At 34.1% G+C, this 13418-nt stretch overlaps 1 protein-coding gene across 1 annotated transcript; it reads left to right on the top strand.

The window, feature by feature from the left end:
• Positions 1–1291: 1291 nt before the first annotated feature.
• tbxta (T-box transcription factor Ta) lies at positions 1292–3975 on the top strand. Its single transcript, XM_073822378.1, has 8 exons — positions 1292–1476; positions 1730–1994; positions 2110–2244; positions 2325–2386; positions 2480–2541; positions 2629–2802; positions 3495–3618; positions 3711–3975. The coding sequence occupies exons 1-8, from the start codon at positions 1292–1294 to the stop codon at positions 3973–3975; spliced, it is 1272 nt and encodes a 423-aa protein (XP_073678479.1).
• The last annotated feature ends 9443 nt before the right edge of the window (positions 3976–13418 follow it).

The raw sequence follows: 13418 nt of genomic DNA, 5'->3' as shown, positions 1-13418 counted from the left end.
TCCATTGATAATATTTGACCGAGATACAACTATTTAAAAAACTGAGGGTGAAAAAAGAAAAAAGAAAAACTAAACATTGAGAAAATCGCTTGTGCAAGTTGTGCAAATGAAGTTCTTAGCAATGCATATTACCAATCAAAAATTACATTTTGATATTTAAAGTAGGACATTTTCAAAATATCTTCATGGACTATGATCTATACTTAATACCCTAAAGATTTTTGGCATAAAAGAAAAATCGATCATTTTGACCCATGCAATGTGTTTTTGGCTTTTGCAACAAATATACCCACGCTACTTAAGACTGGTTTTGTGGTCCAGAGTCGCAGTTGCTGTTGCTGTCGGACACTCATCTGGCTGGACTGGAGTCATGCTGGATTAAGGAAATTCACACATATCACCTTCGGGCCATCCACACTTCAGTCGAGCACTGGCGCAGGACGCGTCAATGGCCGCATCCTAATGGGCCGTCCCAGTAAACACGGGCTTTCTCACATGTGTATCTGGGACAACAAAAGATTAGCATTATTCGCAAATATACAACTCAAAGGTTCAAAGGCAGCGCGGAGCAGACACTGTCTCTCTTCCTTCTTTTGTTTCAAAGACGAGTTGCCGAATAGGAAAACAAGTTTGGATTAGGCTACTATCCTGCCACGCATATCCCAAATCCAAACCCAGATGCAAGCGGAAAACATTTCCTTGTGAAGTCAATGTAATAATAACACACACATATAAACTATATCCTATATAAAAAAGAACGTAATATATGTCAACTATTTTCTAATATCATGCCAAATAAAATCCGACTAACAAAGTGTAAAAGTGTAAAAGTAGCTAAATTAAATAATAATAATAGCTAATAAAAAGTTGCTATATTCAAAATCAGTATTCTAAATAGATGCCATTTTAATTTAAACTCAATTCAAATCTGAAGTTGTGCTTATACTTTGTTTATAATGCCGTTTTCCCTAATTTAAGAATTTTTTTAAAGGTATCTTAAACGTTTTTCATTGTTTGAGGACTTTCAAACACTTCAACACTTTGTAATGGGCCACTATGTATGTCAAGAATACTTTCCGTTTTGTGGCGACAAATTATCGGGCGCTATTAGGGGGCGATGGGCCTGGTCTCGGCTCCGGGTCACGCCCCGCAACAGCGGGAGCTCCGTATCGGGCCTTTAAAAAGCCGCCGGCCGCGTTAAAGCGGCAGATTGAGACGCGCTGTCAAAGCATCGCAACCCAACGGGATTTAGTGATTTCGGACTTATCTCAATATTTATTTGCTCGGAAATATGTCTTCCTCAAGTCCCGACCAGCGCCTGGATCACCTCCTGAGCGCCGTGGAGAGCGAGTTTCAGAAGGGCAGCGAGAAAGGCGACGCGTCCGAGCGGGATATTAAACTTTCCCTGGAGGACGCGGAGTTGTGGGGCAAATTTAAAGAGCTCACCAATGAAATGATTGTCACCAAGACTGGAAGGTAAGTTCAGATTTGACTACAGATGTTCTAAAACGCTTCCTTAATGAAAGAATTAATAAAACGCTCTAAATCTAGCTTTAAAAAATCACCGCTAGATTTTAGTCGGTCATCGCTAAGAAAAAGTTTTGGTCGCATCGCTGTTTGCGATCGCTAGTTTTGTCGCGCCAATAAGTAGCTATTATTCTTATCAAGTACTATATACTGATTTTTTTTTTTTTTTTTTTTTGACCAATCTTTGTTTTTGTTTTTTTAGGCGAATGTTTCCAGTGCTCAGAGCCAGTGTGACCGGTCTGGACCCCAATGCAATGTACTCCGTTCTGCTGGACTTTGTGGCGGCCGATAATAACCGGTGGAAATATGTGAATGGCGAATGGGTACCGGGTGGAAAACCCGAACCTCAGAGCCCGAGTTGCGTCTACATCCATCCAGACTCACCGAACTTCGGCGCACATTGGATGAAAGCACCCGTCTCTTTTAGCAAAGTCAAACTCTCCAATAAACTCAATGGTGGAGGACAGGTAAACAAACTCTTTAGTTTTCAACTGTGAAATGTTTTAAATACTTAAAATAGTCAGATATTTTCAGTGGATAGGTAATGAAATTTGATAACAGTTGTTTTTCTTACTGTTTTAGATTATGTTGAACTCTTTGCACAAATACGAACCTAGGATTCACATTGTGAAAGTCGGTGGGCTCCAGAAAATGATCAGCAGCCAGTCTTTTCCTGAGACTCAGTTTATTGCAGTCACAGCTTATCAGAACGAAGAGGTGGGTGTTTGTTATAAACCTTCAAATGTTCTACAAATGAACGTTTTCTGTTATATTAATGAGTTTTAATCATTTTCCAGATCACTGCTCTGAAGATCAAGCACAATCCATTTGCCAAAGCCTTCCTGGACGCCAAAGAAAGGTATACAATTAGGCTACTCAAACATAATTTCTCTTTTCTGTAAAAGATTTTATGTGCATTAGTAAAACTGAACTTTATTTGGTTATTTTGCAGAAGTGACCACAAGGAAGTCCCAGACCACAGCACTGACAACCAGCAATCTGGATACTCACAACGTGAGTAGCCTAAACCAGAACTTCACAAACTAAAACGTCCCTCAAACAAACGTCTTAAAGCATATTTAACACGTCTTTCTTTAACAGTTGGTGGCTGGTTCCTGCCCAGTAACGGCCCTATGGGCCCCAGCAGCAGCCCTCCACAGTTCAACGGAGCCCCCGTTCACTCTTCTGGCTCATACTGCGAGAGATACTCCAGCCTGAGGAACCACAGAGCTGCTCCGTATCCCAGCCATTACCCCCACCGCAGCACTAGCACCAGTAAGAGCTCTAAAAAACTCTGATATATATGTCCGTTATACACTTTTAGAAATAAAGCTTGTTTATCTTGTTAAACATCCATGGAACCTTTACATTCCACAGAAGGTTCTAAAAAAGAATTGTATGTTCATCAAACACCAAGAAAATGGTTCTTTCGATTTTTAAACATTTTCGTCAAACATCAAGAAAACATTTTTTTATTTATATTTTTTAGAATTTTCATCACACCAAGAAAAAAGATTCTTTAGATTATTAGAATGTTCTTTATGCCAAGAAAAGTTTTTTTATTTTTATTTTTTAGAATTTTCATCACACCTAGAAAAGTTTTTTTTATCTATTTTTTTTTTTTTTTTTAGAATTTTCATCACACCAAGAAAACGGTTCTTTTGATTTTTAGAATGTTCATCACACCAAGAAACCAGTTCTTTAGATTTAGAATGTTCATCAAACACTAAGAAAATGGTTCTTTACATTTTTAGAATGTTCTTCACACTAAGAATTTTTTTTTTTTAATTCTTTTTGAGAATTGTCACTAAAAGGTTCTTGGAGGAACCAAAAAGGTTCTTCTATTAATGTGAAAACCTCCTTTTGGGACCAGATTTTAAGAGTGTAGCTTCTTGGACCAGAAAGGTTTTATTGTATATTGTGATCCATTCCTTTCCATTTATTGATTTCTTGTGTTTTGCTTGTAGATAACTACATGGACAACTCTTCAGGAAGTCTTGCTTCTCACGATAGCTGGTCGGCTCTGCAGATACCCAACTCCAGTGGAATGGGAACCCTGGCCCACACCACCAACACTACCTCCAACACCAGGTTGGTACTAGATGTTCCTACATCTAAAAACGATGAGTTTTATGTTTTTATAGTGGATTCATTGGCTAACCGTGTGGTTTTCCGCATTACAGCCAGTACCCAAGCTTGTGGTCCGTTGCGGGGACAACCCTCACTCCCTCGGGCTCCACATCAGGGTCCATCACGGGCGGCCTGACGTCTCAGTTCCTGCGCGGTTCCTCTGTGTCCTACTCGGGGCTGACCTCCTCTCTGCCCGTGTCCTCTCCCTCCTCTATGTACGACCCGGGCCTGAGCGAGGTTGGCGTTGGAGATGCCCAGTTTGAAAGCTCCATTGCCAGGCTTACAGCGTCCTGGGCGCCAGTGGCACAGAGCTACTGAGATCCTTCAAACTGTGACTTTCAGGACTTGATCTGAGGTGAAGATCTTACAAACGCTGGTCAGAAGTCGAATGCAGAAGACAATCAGAACGCCTGTGTGAATGGAAACGGGTTGATTTTCTTAATATGTATGGTATCGTGGCATGAAGTAACGCAATCGAGACCTGGCGAGAGACAATCACTTAATCGTAGAGTATCTGAAATATATGAATTGTAGACGATAGCCATAAAAACGGGGCCAATTATGGTGTTTATTGTTCTTAATAATAGTATCTAAAAGATTAATAAGACCAAATCGTGCTGTTGACTCACTAAAATGTATATGTGTGTAAATAAATAGAAATTAACGCCCATTTTCATTGTATTACAGTATGTAACGGTAACAGTCTTACTTGTGCTTTCTGTAGAACTGGAGAAAGACTTTGCTGTTTAGTTTGAAACGCTGAAAACGGTTTGAAAAAAGACTTTTTTGTCTGCAATCCGTCCTAAAGAGAAATCAATTGTACATATCTATCTATTTGTATTTGTTGGACTCCTTGTGAGTTTTATTTATGTCATTTTAATAATAAATTAAAGTTTTTTTTTCCTGTCAAACATTTGTCAGTCGTCTTAACTTACCTTGTTTTTTTTCTTAAATGCTTATCATATTATTTACAGTTGGTTTGGTATAATTATCAGAATATCAACTGATCATTTTAAGAAATTGATAATTTATTACCCATATTTGAGCTTGAAATGTTTTGACAATTTTTGACTGTGCAATTGCTTTTTTTTTTGTGAATGAAAGATACTTATCTTTATTTTTAAAGATTTTTAGACTAATCTTTACTTACCTATTTTTCTTAAATGCGTATTATATTATTTACAGTTGGTTTGGTATACTTATCAGAATATCAACTGATCATTTTAAGAAATTTATTACCCATTTTTGAGCTTAAAATGTTTTGACGAATTGTTGAAAAAAAAACTATTTAGCAAGGATTAATTTTTTTTTTTTTTTAGATTTTTTAAGACTAATCTTTACTAATTTATTGTAATTTTCTAAGATTATTTACATTAATAAATAAAAATATTCACCGTTATTTTGGTGAAATGCATGTTTCATAAATTTTTGCTTGTTCAAAACCATTTTAGCATTTTTTTTTTCTAAATTACAAAATATAATCTGATAACATTTCATAATTTTTTCAGTTTTTATTTTTGGCGATTTACTGTTTTCTACATAAAATCATCCTTTGTAAAGTAAAGAACATTGATATCAGAGCAAGGGCATGTCAAAGATTGAAATCATAGTGAAATTAATGGTTGAAATCAAACTTTGATGCTTGTTATCTCATAACAAACACTGAAAAAATGATTCATTGAATTTACTAAATTGTTTTAAGCTGCATTTAAGTAAAAAAAAAAATGTTGAAAGTTAGTCAAAAAATGTGTTTATTTAAATGTAGCTCAAATAAATTGATTGCAACCAATTACCAATGATTTTTTTTTTTTTTTTTTTTTTTTTTTTTACAGTGAAGTATCAAATATGTTTAACCAGTTCAAGTCTTCTTACAGTTTTATTATTTCATGTTTATTGTTACACATTTTGATGAAATATTAATTTCTGTGGAACCAATTTAGTCAGCAGTTTTGGTCAGCAGGTGGAAGATGATCTTTGAATTCAGATAAAGCGTGTGAGTTTGGATGTGATGAGCAGCAGCAGGTGTGTGTTAAGTGAATGCTGTAATAGAGAGATTCACAGCATGTGATGAGCTTCGGTTTCTCACAGAGCTTTGTTAGAATCTGCAGATCTGTGTGACACATAGTCAACACATCTCAAAAAAAATATTAATAACAAATTATAACTGATCCCAACACCAGTGAGAAAGCTGAAATGACTTAAAACTTAAAAAACGATGTAATATTTTAAATAGGAAATGACACATTCACAAATATAATATTAACGTTACACTTTGTTTGAAATTATTATTATTTTTTAATATATATTTGTGTCATACTTCTTTTATGTAATTTGTTGGAGGTCTCTGAAAGATTTTAATCCAAGGACTAACATAATACTACTACTACTACTACTAATAATAATAATAATAATAATTATTATTATTATTATTATCATTATTAAAAACAATAACGATAGCAGTAATGCTGTTACTGCTACTACAACTACTACTAATAATAATGAACAATAAAAAAAATATATTTCAATAAAGCCACTCTAATAATGCTACTAGTAACAAATTAATAATAATAATAATAATAATAATAATAATAGTTATTACTGCTGCTGCTGCTGATACTACTACTGCTACTAATAATATTATTAATAAAATAATTATTAATAATAATAAGCAACTTCAAAAATACTACTAGTAATAACAATAACAAACAATACCACTACTACTACTACTAATAATAATAATAATAATTAGTAGTAGTGGTAGTAGTAGCACCAGCAGTTTATTATATAAATTATTATATTATATGCTCCGCCAACAATATAATGTATTGTTGTTGTTATTTTATATTTTGTATTATTATTATTATTATTATTATTATTATTATTATTATTATTATTAGTAGTAGTATTAATATTAATAAAAACAATACTAATAATACTACAATATTAAACTAATATTGATGCTGCTACTACTACCACTACCACTATTTAATATAATAATAATATTAATAATAATAATAATAATGTTTATTATTATAATAATTATTAGTAGTAGTAGTATCAAAAATAATACTACAATATTAAACTAATATTGATGCTTCTACTACTACCACTACCACTATTTAATATATTATTATTATTATTATTATTATTAATAATAATAATAATAATAATAATAATAATAATAATAATAATAAGGTTTATTATTATAATAATTATTATTAGTAGTAGTATCAAAAATAATACTAATAATGTTAATATACTACTCCTATTACTACTAGTATTAATACTACTGCTACTAATAATAATGATGATTAATAAAATGATAATATAATTAATAATAATATGCTGCTTTAATACTACTACTACTACTACTATTAATAATAAAAACAATACCATTACTATTATTATTATTATTATTACTACTACTACTACTAATTATGATTACTATGATTAATATTATTATTAAAAACAATAATACTACTAATAAGCTAATATTGAATACTACAATAATGATAAAACAATACTGTTACTACTACTACTACTAATTATTATGATTATTAAAACAATAATACTAATACTAATAAGCTAATACTACTACTAATACTGCTTGTTAACATTTGTATTGGGTGTGCCCTCATATGCTCATGTCACCTGTCTTCCATATAAGGACACATGCAAATAAAGGCAGTTCCGGTTCATCAGCATACCGAGTAGTATGTTTTCTTGCCTCCGTATAAATTGATATAATTTACCGGTTATCCTACGCAAAATGGCTGCGCCAACACTGCTACTACAACAATACTACAATAATAATAAAAACAATACTAATAGTAGTAATACTACTAATATAGTACTAGTACTACTACTATTACTATTACTACTAATAATAATAGTACTTATTATACTATATGTTATAGTATGTTAAATAATGTATTGTTGTTATTATTCTTATTTATTCTTATTAATATTAATAAAAAAACAATACAAATAATACTGTAATATTAAACTATTATTAATGCTACTACTACTACTACTTTTTCTTCTTTCTCTCTTGGCTTGCTCCCTTCAATCAGGGGTCGCTGCAGCGGAGTGATCCGCACTGCCAATTTGGCACATGTTTTATGCCGGATGCCCTTCCTAATGTGACTACGACTACTAAAAATGATTAAATTATACATATATATTAGCATATCCTAATATACCAATAATAATAATAATAATAATAATAATAATTAATATTCATAAAGTATTATTCATATTAGTAGTAGTAGTAGTAGTAGTTGTAAAATTTGGTATTTTCAGATCTCTGATAAATGAAGTGAAGTATGATGAGTCTCTCTCTCTCTCTGTGGCATGACTGAGAGAGAGAGAGAGCTGCTGATGTCATTGCTCAAAGACAGCGCTGGAGATGTGCTCTGAGTCTGTGATTGAGCACTCAACACCTGAGCGTAAATGAAGCCTGGAGGGTCACAGGGCCGCAGGCAAACAATAATGAAGGAGCAATGTGACAGCCAGCTGTGTGTGTGTGTGTGTGTGTGTGTGTGTGTGTGTGTGTGTGTGTGTGTGTGTGTGTGTGTGTGTGTTCCCAGAGTAAAGAGCACTACCCATGAAAGTTAGTCTTTCTAAATAGATCTCTGTTAAACTGTGTGGAGGATTTGAACTCTCACAGCATGAAGTCCAGAAAAAGCTCTTTGTAAACCATATAAGCAGCAGACCACTGTATGAGCTCTTCTACAAAATGCATATACTAAACTTTCTAATGAAAAAGTAAATACCAAGTCAAGAACAACAACCTGTATATGATAAAAATGTTCTGCTTAGAAAAGTTTTGTTATTACCTAGAATAACAAAACTCATTCATTTTCTGAATATAGTGCCATTTGTGACCCTGGACAACAAAACCAGTCGTAAGTAGCATAGGTATATTTGTAGCAATAGCCAACAATACATTGTTTGGGTCAAAATGAGTGATTTTTATGCCAAAAATCATTAGGATATTAAGTAAAGACCACGTTCCAAGAAGATATTCTGTAAATTTCCTACCGTAAAAATATATCAAAACTTTTCTTTTGATTAGTAATATGCATTACTAAGACCTTAATTTGGACAATTTTAAAGGCGATTTTCTCAATATTTCAATATTTTCACACCCTCAGATTCCAGATTTTCAAATAGTTGTATCTTGGCCAAATATTGTCCAGTCATAACAAACCATACATCATGAAAAGCGTATTTATTCAGCTTTTTTGTGTGACTGGTTTTGTGGTCCAGGGTCACATTTGTGTCAACATAAAAAAAAGGAAAAAATCTCTAAACATTATTTGATGGCAGCTGATTTGCATATCCTCATTTATCACCATTACATTGTAATTGATACATGGAAAAACAATTTAGCTTTCACTTAAGTTTAATGATATAATTTATTATTAAATGTTTGTGAGGATATTTGAAGCCTAGGCGGTAATTTTCCATTTTCGCACTGACCTTCAAAACCGGAAACATTTTGAACATACACTGTTGTTCAGAAGTTTGGATCATTAAGATTTATTTTTTAAATTAACACTTTTATTCCGCAACCGCAAGGATTCAATAAATCGATCAAAAAATGACAGTAAAGACATTATAATGTCACAAAAGATTTATAATTCAAATAAATGTAATTCTTTTGATCCTATTTATCAGAGAATCCTGAAATTTTTTTTCACAGTTTCTAATTAATAATAATATTATATATTTCTTGAGCAGCAAATCATCATATTAGAATGATTTCTGAAGGATCATGTGACAGAAGTAATGATGTTGAAAACTCAGCTTTGATCATAGAAACAAATGACATTACAAATTAAAGCGGCAAGCAGCGATAAAAGGGCCCTTGCACCCGGGCTCACCGTCGACCTGTGGCTTTAGGAAAACAGTGAACGGTAGGCAGTATGCTTTTAATACAGCAAATATAGGAGAAATATGTCAAAGTCATTTAAATGTGCCAAACCTCCTGCTGCCAGCTGGTGTCGCTATGACTATAATTGGATATTAGCATGTAGATGTGTTCAGGCCAGCACTTTTATCAAATATAGGAAGTTTGGTGCAGATTGGACATTGCATGTTTAACAAAGACATTTCTGGTTGCCAGCAGGTGGCGCTATGATTATACCAGAATATTGGCCTTCAGATGTGTTCAGGAACGGACTCTTATCAAACATGTGAAGTTTGGGGCAGATCAGACATTTTATGGCTGAGTTATAACAACTTCTATTTCCATGGCAAAACATCAGAAGTTGTCAGGCCGCCACGGACACGCCCTCTAACGAAAACTCAAGATCTTTGCAATTTAACATCGCTAAGGCCTTTAGACTGGACTGACCAAATATCATGTTGATGTCATTAAATCTCTTGGAGGAGTTTGTTACAAAGGAAAACGTGTCACTTCTTTTTGCCAGCAGGTGGCGCTATGACTGTAACTGAATATGAACATGTGGATGTCTTCAGGTCAGGAGTGTTATCACACATGTGAAGTTTGGGGCAGATCAGACATTGTATACTTGAGTTTAAGCCTGAGTTATAGCAACTTCCTGTTTCATGGCGAAACATCAAAATTCATCAGGCTGCCACGGACACGCCCTTCAACGAAAACTTTGCAATTTAACGTCACATGCGCCTTTCGATTAGTCTGACCAAATTTGGTGTTGATCTGAATAAATCTCTAGGAGGAGTTTGTTCAAGTATGACACCTGAAAACGGCAAAAATTACACAAAATTTGCTGAGAAGATTAAAAATAACTGACTTCCTGTTGGGTTTTGGATTTTGCTCCATGAGACTTTTTTGTAGGTATTGGTGTGTTACATGTGTGGACCGATTTTCATGTATGTATGTAAAACATAGCTTGAGGGGCACTTTGCTGACATTTTTATAGGTGGCGCTATGACTATAACTGAATATGGACATGTAGATGTCTTCAGGTCAGGAGTGTTATCACACATGTGAAGTTTGAGGCAACTTCCTGTTTCATGGCGAAACATTGAAGTTTGTCAGGACGCCACGGACACGCCCTCCAACGAAAAATTAGATTAGAGTGACCGAATTTTGTGTTGATCTGAATAAATCTCTAGAAGGAGTTCATTCAAGTATGACGCCTGAAAATGGCAAAAATGACACAAAATTTGCTGAGAAGATTTAAAATAACCAAAATCCTGTCAGGTTTGGATTTTGCTCCAAGAGGCTTATTTGTAGGTATTGATGTGTTACATGTGTGGACCGATTTTCGTGCATGTATTGGAAACATAGCTCGAGGGGCATTTAGCTGAATATGAACATGTAGATGTCTTCAGGTCAGGAGTGTTATCAAACATGTGAAGTTTGGGGCAGATCAGACATTGTATGCCTGAGTTATAACAACCCACTGTTTCATGGCGAAACATCAAAGTTGGTCAGGCTGCCACGGACACGCCCTTCAACGAAAACTCTAGATCTTCGCAATTTAATGTCACATGGGCCTTTAGATTAGACTGACCAAATTTGGCATTGATCGGAATAAATCTCAAGGAGGAGTCAGTTCAAGTACGACGGCTGAAAATGGCAAAAATGACTAAATAATGTCTAAATAAAATAAGTTATTTGATTTCAAGGGAAGAAAAGTGATAAGTAGCTGTCTTCTAATTAAATCATTAGACATATATTGGCTGTATTTTACACATTTACTAATGATCCTTTATTTTGCTGTTCTTTATAAACACCTTGAGAAGTTATAAAATGTTTAAGTCACATACAGACTTTAACATTCAGTACGCGAATCACAACACTGGTAGCAATTCAGTTTTGTTTATTTTTATTAATTGCAACAATAACCATTTTATTTGCTCCTTCTGTTGTGCTACTACTGACACAAGACAGCAAATAAAATTGGCAAATAAAAACAACAACAGTAAAACAAAGCTATTGTATAATTCATTCATGCCACAATGCACTCTGGGAGTCAGTGAGTAGCAATACTAAGTCAAGAGTAAACCTAAAGTAAAGAATCAAGTACTCTCTACAGATCTTTTTTAGTTACTAGAACTCTTGTGTTGACTTGAGTCAACTATACTAACTAAACATATGTCAGTACAACATACGATTCCTATTTGATTTTACTTAATTTTTTAGTTCAATTGCTTTCCTCACTTTTTCTAAGTAAAGTCAACTTATTACATTTTACAGTGTGAGTTTCCACCTCCAAATGCCAACCTGCCCTGATCACTGATGAGTCTCAAAGTATTTCTAGCTGTGACTGAGCTCTTTGTGTTTGAGGTGGATCTGCACACTTATAACAACACACACAGATGTGGCAAGCTGTCTGTGTTGATCCCAGTTCATAATAGCTTGATTTTGTCTTTACCTCCTCTGTCTTCCTGGCAAGTGTGTCTTCTAAATACGCTCTAGAAAGTGTGTTCGGCACACAGGTGAGGAGAGGACGGCCTGCAGGACCCCTCACTGTGAGGACAAATGAGAGGACTGTGCTCTGGAGTGTGCTGTTTGGTGCCGCTATATATACATATGGAGCTCTGCAGTCTGCTTGTTAACACTGCTAACATCACATATGTGACCCTGGACCAAAAAAACAGTCATAAGGTTAAATTTGACAAAACTGAGATGTATACATCATATGAAAGCTCAATAAATAAGCTTTTTATTGATGTATGGTAGGATAGGACAATATTTGGCCGAGATACAACTATTTGAATATCTGGAATCTGAGGGTGCACAAAAATCAAAATACTGAGAAAATCACCTTTAAAGTTGTCCAAATTAAGTTCTTAACAATGCATATTACTAATCAAAAATTACATTTTGATATATTTATAGTATGAATTTTACAAAAAATCTTCATGGAACATGATCTTTACTTAATTTCCTAATGACTAAATATACCCCAGCGACTTAAGACTGGTTTTGTGGTCCAGGGTCACATATGTGACTGAAAAGATGCTTTGTGTTTATGATACATTATAGGAGCTGATATGTGCTTTGTATTTATCACTTTGTGACATTGCCCATGCTAAAGTACACTTAAGGGAGACTTTTTCATGCACCTGTTATGTTTGAGATTTTGAGCTTTTTGTTTTTTCATAAAGTGTTTTTTTCTGACTAGTGGAAAGAAAACATCCAAAATACACTGTTAAGTTTTGCTTTTATAGCACTTTATCTATTTGTGTCAATAGATTTCAATTATAATACATATTTTTAAAGGCCGTTTTCTTAAAATGAGTTTTTTCTCCTACACTGAGCCATGAATCTCCACTTCAGTAGCACTAACACACACCAAACTTGACATTTTTATTATTATAGCCGTTAAAACTGTAATGAGTTAAAAAAAAAAATACATTCATAATATTAACTGTTCTGGACTGTTTTGGCTTGTAGATGGTGCTTGATCTGTGCATATTTCTCTCCTGATTCAGAGAAGATGACTTTTTCACTCATAGGATGTAATGTTTCAAAGTTTTAAAAGTGTTTTTCCTCTTATAAAAAAGTAGCTTTTTGCTTCACAAGATGTTAATTGATGGACTGCAGAGGTGTGGATTACTCGTGGATTATTGTTTTTATCAGTTTGGACTCTCATTCTGACGGCACCCATTCACATGCATTGGTGAGCGAGTGATGTAATGCTGCTTTTCTCCAAATCTGTTCCCATGAAGAAACAAACTCTTTACATCTTGGATGGCCTGAGTGTGAGTACATTTCAGTCAATTTTCTTACATTTTCAGTAAACTCAAATGTACTTTAA

This window comes from Garra rufa, chromosome 17 (genome assembly GCF_049309525.1).
Source record: "Garra rufa chromosome 17, GarRuf1.0, whole genome shotgun sequence".
Lineage (NCBI taxonomy): Eukaryota > Metazoa > Chordata > Actinopteri > Cypriniformes > Cyprinidae > Garra > Garra rufa.
The sequence above is the reverse complement of the archived record's forward strand: the minus strand, read 5'-3'. Positions and strand labels throughout refer to the sequence as shown.